The 5708-nt window shown below is 38.5% G+C and overlaps 1 protein-coding gene across 1 annotated transcript; it reads left to right on the top strand.

The window, feature by feature from the left end:
- The first annotated feature begins 419 nt into the window (after positions 1-419).
- On the top strand, positions 420-5506 carry LOC116491368 (vertebrate ancient opsin-like). The gene is made up of 5 exons (XM_032191249.1): positions 420-780; positions 2373-2583; positions 3213-3330; positions 4294-4533; positions 5276-5506. Exons 1-5 carry the CDS (start codon positions 420-422, stop codon positions 5504-5506), a joined length of 1161 nt encoding a protein of 386 aa, XP_032047140.1.
- Positions 5507-5708: the final 202 nt, after the last annotated feature.

Raw genomic sequence — 5708 nt, forward strand, 5'->3', positions numbered from 1 at the left:
AGGGAAGGATTCAAGCAAATGTTTTGTTTTTCCCCACAGAGTAGGGATGATCTGAGGGATATCTGCTCCAATCACTGCTGTTGGCCGGTACAGAAGGAGGGAACCTGCAGCTGGCTTTATTAGAGAAAAAGACAGTATCAGCGGCAGCTGGAGAGGGGCAGGAGACTACCAGCAGAGAGGGGTAGAAGGCTCTCTAATAGATTCTCTTGCTTATCCCTGTTCCCACATGCACTGCACAGTACTAAGCCTTCCTCTGACCAAAACTTTGTTTCCTGGATTATTACCAGAAAGCGGAAACATGGAGAGTTTTTTTACATTTCTGTTGGAGACAGACAATTTCTCCTTTTAATTCTGAACTTTATTTACAGATTAGAAACTCCAATATTCTCCAATATTATTTTCACTAGTGAGAGAAAAAAATGGATGCATTCAGAGCACTTGGAAATGAGTCGCTGTTGTCTGGTTTCTCTGGTCCTGGCAGATGGGATCCCTTTCGTCGTCCCTTGGATTCCATCCAGCCCTGGCACTTCAGGCTTCTGGCAGCAGTAATGCTGGTGGTGACCTCCCTATCGCTTGCTGAGAACCTGACTGTGATCCTGGTAACTTTTAAGTTCAAGCAGTTGAGACAACCTGTCAATTATGTTATAGTCAATTTATCTGTGGCTGATTTTCTGGTCTCATTGACTGGTGGCACCATCAGCTTTTTAGCCAATCTAAAAGGTTATTTTTATATGGGATACTGGGCTTGTGTACTGGAAGGATTTGCGGTCACATTTTTTGGTAAGCTTGATTTTGTTGGTAGTTATACATTTTTTCTTTGAACTTCCTTTAATGTATTCTACTAACTCTCCTGCAGCTTCCTGAGCCTCTGACTTTGCATGCCTTTGAATGCATTGGATCTTTCCCCAGTTACGCATGTTCTGTGGTGTACCTCATGCATGAGTGAATAACATGCAGCACTTTTGCTGTCATATATCAGTGGCTTGTTGCTTGTATACTGTTTACTGAATATGTTTAATATAATGAGAAAAAACTTGCTAATAGAATAGCAGGATTGTGGGTAAAACTGTGAGAAAAAATCACGATGTGCAACTATTTTCAAGGTTTGTGTCTAGGTGTGTGTATGTGGTTAAATGAGAGAGAGAACAAATAGCTGTTCTAAAACTGTGGAAAATATTAGCGCACTGAAACATCTTATGTTAGCGGTCTTCCAGTGGTTCTGAGGAACTATGACATGCCTGTAACTGTCACCCCACGCACCTGAATCTTTCTGTGATTGTTTATCTTGTCTTTGTTTTGCCGACTACATAAAATTTATTACTTTAATTTACTTTAAATTACTTTACTAGAGTACTTTACTCTAGAAGGGAAAATTGTCACCAGTTCACTGTGTAAATATACCTCTGCAGAGTAAATATGAAAACAGTTTTAAAATTGAACATCTAATTACTTGAACATATAAACTAATTCCTGCCTCCTACAGAGCTTTTGTATCTCTGCCAAGTGATATTTTGGTTCTGTTTTAGAAGCTGCATAGTGAAGCCAGCCTTTTAACTCAGTCACTTCTCTGAATCAAAACACATTGCTGGTCTTCAACCTGAAGAGGAATCCCACTGTTGCTCTCAGGTTGATTAAGCTACACAGAAGGAATATGTGTGAGGGACTATGGTTTTCTACCAGTTTGTGGCATGGAAGGCGTGTCTCATGGAGTTAAGGTCAGGCTGTTTCAAGATGTTGGTGAACAACCAGGTGGTCTTTAATAAAGTGATACCTTAATGTGGTGGGCAGCTGTCTGTAGGCTAGAGTTCTACAACAGTCTGAAATATGACATTTCTTGCAAAGATAGTGTTTTGAGGATCTATCTTCATTTGTTAAATTGGAAGTTATATGTAATTTGCAGCTTTTCAGAGTAGAACAGAATAAAAAAGTCATTGTGAGTTAAAAAGTCCAATTAGTTGCTTGGGTTCGTAGTCATTATTACTGACAAACTAGACAAGTATGGAAATCTTGTATTCTTAATAAAATATTAGAATAATGCACATGAATTGCACATCCTTTGAAAACTTGGATTGATGAAAAATGTTCCTGATATGGTGGGTGGTCAAATGCTGCAACAGGTTACAAAGAACTGTTGGAGTCTCCACAGCAAAGAAGCTGTTCAGTCTCCATCTGTGGAGATGTTCAAAACCTAACTGGACGTAGTCCTGGACGACCTGTTCTATGGATTTTGCTTACGGTGTGTAGGGCTGGACTAGGTGACCTCCAGATATACCTCCAACATAAATGATTCTGTGACTCTGTGATGTGGGATAGTGTTTGATTTTCAGTGAATCTATCTGATTTTTTATGCTGACTGTGTTTTCCCACTGTAGGTATTGTTGCTCTCTGGTCTCTTGCACTTTTGGCTTTTGAGCGGTACATAGTGATCTGCCACCCACTGGGAAATATGCGCTTGAAGGGGAAGCATGCTGCCTTAGGTATTGCCTTTGTGTGGACCTTTTCCTTCCTTTGGACCATCCCACCAACTATGGGTTGGAGCAGCTACACCACCAGTAAGATTGGAACTACCTGCGAGCCTAACTGGTAAGGCCATCCTTGCAGAGTATTGTGAAGAAATTACACTTACAGCTCATGACTTCTCCAAAGCAGGAGTTTAAAGGAAAAGCTTGAAGATGATGGACTTACAGGCAAAACTAGAGGTAGACAAAGCTATAACAAAACCAAGAAAAAATTGTCAAGAACAGGTTAAAAAAATGTGTGTGTGTGTGTATATATATATAATTTTCTAAAAGGAGAAGCTTTTGTATCTAATGAAGATAACTGTCCCATACCTTATGGTTTTTGTCTGGATTCAATGAGGACTAAAATATTTTTAGAAGTCTGGACAAGGCCCTGTGCAACCTGTTCTACCCCCATAGTTGACATCACATTGAGCAGGAGGTTGGATTACATGTACCTTCCCACCTGGACAGACCCACAATTCTATAGTTCTGTGTCTGTGATCCTACAAAGTAAACGTTTCCTAGCCCAGTGCTAGGGAGATGGCCCAGGGCTCCATCTGGTGATTTGACTAGAGCTGTACAGGGGGGTTTTGATTAAAAACAGTTAACAAAAATATTAGTGACACCTTTAAAGAGCAAAATGAACTCTTCAAGAATATTAATCAGAACACATTAGTAATACATACACGATGTATTCTGTGTTTTATACAGGTATTCAGGAGCTTATACTGATCATACCTACATTATTGCATTTTTCACCACTTGTTTTATAGTGCCTTTATTGGTAATTTTGGTATCCTATGGAAAACTGATGCAGAAGCTAAGAAAGGTAAGAAGCAGCACTAATAAGTAAAATGTGTATGTATGTAATCATTTGGAATTTTTGTGTTCAAATTTCCATAATGATCAGACGTCAGATTTCCAGACAGCAAATACGCTCACTTGTCATGCTTTGTTAAAGAATTATAATTACAAACAGAAATCTATGCTATGGTTAGAAATGATTTTTCAGTGTCCAAGTTTTATCACTTATGTCTCATTAGCCAAACATCGTTAGAAAAAATGCCAGCCTCATAAATAAAGAAGCTGGATGAGCCAGTATTGGTTTATTTACAATTGCAATTCAGTTCAGTGGCAGTTTTTCAGATTCAAACCAGACAATTCAGAATGTAGCTTAAAATGTCTGCATTTGGAAGTTGGTGTTGTCAGATACCTCCAGTTGCTCATTCCGTCAGAGTCATTGTATTCTGTATTTTGGCATTCTAAATAGAGGCCTATTATCTCTAATTTGACTAAAATCATTAGGATTCCCTTTCTCACAGGTGGAATTTGTCTGTATATCTGCACTGCCTTGAGGTGTGTTGCTGCAGCACACATGAAAATATTTGAGATAAATCAACATGTGTGAGGCTGGACAGCAAATCTGGGCCATCACTTCACTTCTCATGGCTTGGCTAAATCTAGCTTGGGTGTGCCTGTACAGGCTACAGTCATGCTGGACTGCAACTATGTTTTTGTACAAAGATGGTCCTAGCATTTTTTTCTGTCATTTTGGCAATAAAAATATAAAGATATGTAAACAAAGGAAAACTGAATAATCACAGGATAGAGTAATTCACATCCCTTAGCACTCATACTGACACTCTGTGGTCCAGTAACAGCATTCTTATATGCTATCATACTTGACAAGAACAGATCTTTCCTTATAGCATGGCAGATTATAAAACTTCCCCCACATTTGCTGTATGAAGGCCTTGTTTATTTTCTGGAATTTTCTGTCTTTTCTTTAAAGGTGTCAGATACTCAATGCAGGCTGGGAACTACCAGGAAACCTGAAAGACAAGTGACTAGAATGGTTGTTGTTATGATCATTGCGTTTCTAATCTGCTGGATGCCATATGCTGCCTTTTCTATCCTAGTCACTGCATATCCTTCCATTGAATTGGATCCTCGTCTGGCAGCAATTCCAGCTTTCTTTTCCAAAACAGCTACTGTTTATAATCCAATTATTTATGTCTTTATGAACAAACAGGTACCGTATGCTTTCAAAGTGTCTTTAAAACTCATATTTTCATATGTAGACTTGCTTTATAATGAATTATTTCTATCTACTTGTTAGTTAACCAGCAATACAATAACTAGCATTTAGAATTAAAAAAAATAAAATGAAAAAAATCACTATGTCTACTTACTGGAGCATAGCGTAAACCTCAGAGCATTATTACAATATGAATGTTAATAATAATTAGGTTTAACTATTAGAAAGGGAAATCAGCCCTTAGTGAATGTCAGTTATTTCATACAGTTTTCTGTATGAAAAGTCTATTTTCAAGACTGTCCCATGATATTTCTATTATTCTTTAGGAATGCAATACCAGTGAATTGCTTTTGAGGTAGGGTGCTCATGGATATAAACAAAATGGAAAGAGAACATCTTTGAATAGCTGTGTATTAGTGCATGAAAGCAACTCATGAACCCTGAGAAATGACCAATTCTCTTTGGCAAGATGTGGCTAGGAACAAGCATGAGAAGAAAATTATTTCTTAGAATGAGGCTTACTAGTAGTTTGTGCCTTTTTTAGGATGTCATTGTTTCTCACTTTGAGAGTTCTTCATGGTGTCACAAGCATATATATTTAATGGGGCTATTTCTGTATGTGCCCAACTGATTAATAAGATAATTTCCAAGAGTTCTAGTTAAGACACAAACTGCTTTATAGAAATATCTTTTAATTTCTGTGTTTTGATTGATCTCTTTTGTTTCAACCTTCTAGTTCAGGAGGTGTCTGGTTGAGATGTTCAGCTGCAGTGCCATAGAGACTGCAGAGTCCAACATGAACCCGACTTCAGAGAGAGCAATGCTAACCCAGGACAAAAGAGGCAGTGAGTTGTCCATCATGGCAGTACGTAGCACCATTTCTAAGAGGAAAACTGGAGATGAACACACAAATTGCCCTTCTTTTGCTCAGTTGGCAGCTTCAGAAAACAAAATCTGGCCCATGTAGGGAGTGAGATGTGATCATTAATGCAGTACTACTACATCATGTTTCCTTGTTACCATCACTTCATATAAAAAATGTCATGGTGGACATTATGCTCAGTTCTGTGGACACTGGCTTTGAGATTCTGAGCTCCTGAGTGAATGCAAGAGCTTCTTGGCTCTGCAGTTGCAATCAAACGCCCAGCCAAAACATTACTCCCTTCCTC

This window comes from Aythya fuligula, chromosome 7, assembly GCF_009819795.1.
Source record: "Aythya fuligula isolate bAytFul2 chromosome 7, bAytFul2.pri, whole genome shotgun sequence".
Taxonomy (NCBI): domain Eukaryota; kingdom Metazoa; phylum Chordata; class Aves; order Anseriformes; family Anatidae; genus Aythya; species Aythya fuligula.

Bases quoted from the DNA above. Each gene is read 5' to 3' on its own strand.
- LOC116491368 (XM_032191249.1), top strand. From the start codon at position 420: ATGGATGCATTCAGAGCACTTGGAAATGAGTCGCTGTTGTCTGGTTTC. The intron at 781-2,372 runs GTAAGCTTGATT...TTCCCACTGTAG, and splicing joins ATTTGCGGTCACATTTTTTG to GTATTGTTGCTCTCTGGTCT. The intron at 3,331-4,293 runs GTAAGAAGCAGC...TTTTCTTTAAAG, and splicing joins TGATGCAGAAGCTAAGAAAG to GTGTCAGATACTCAATGCAG.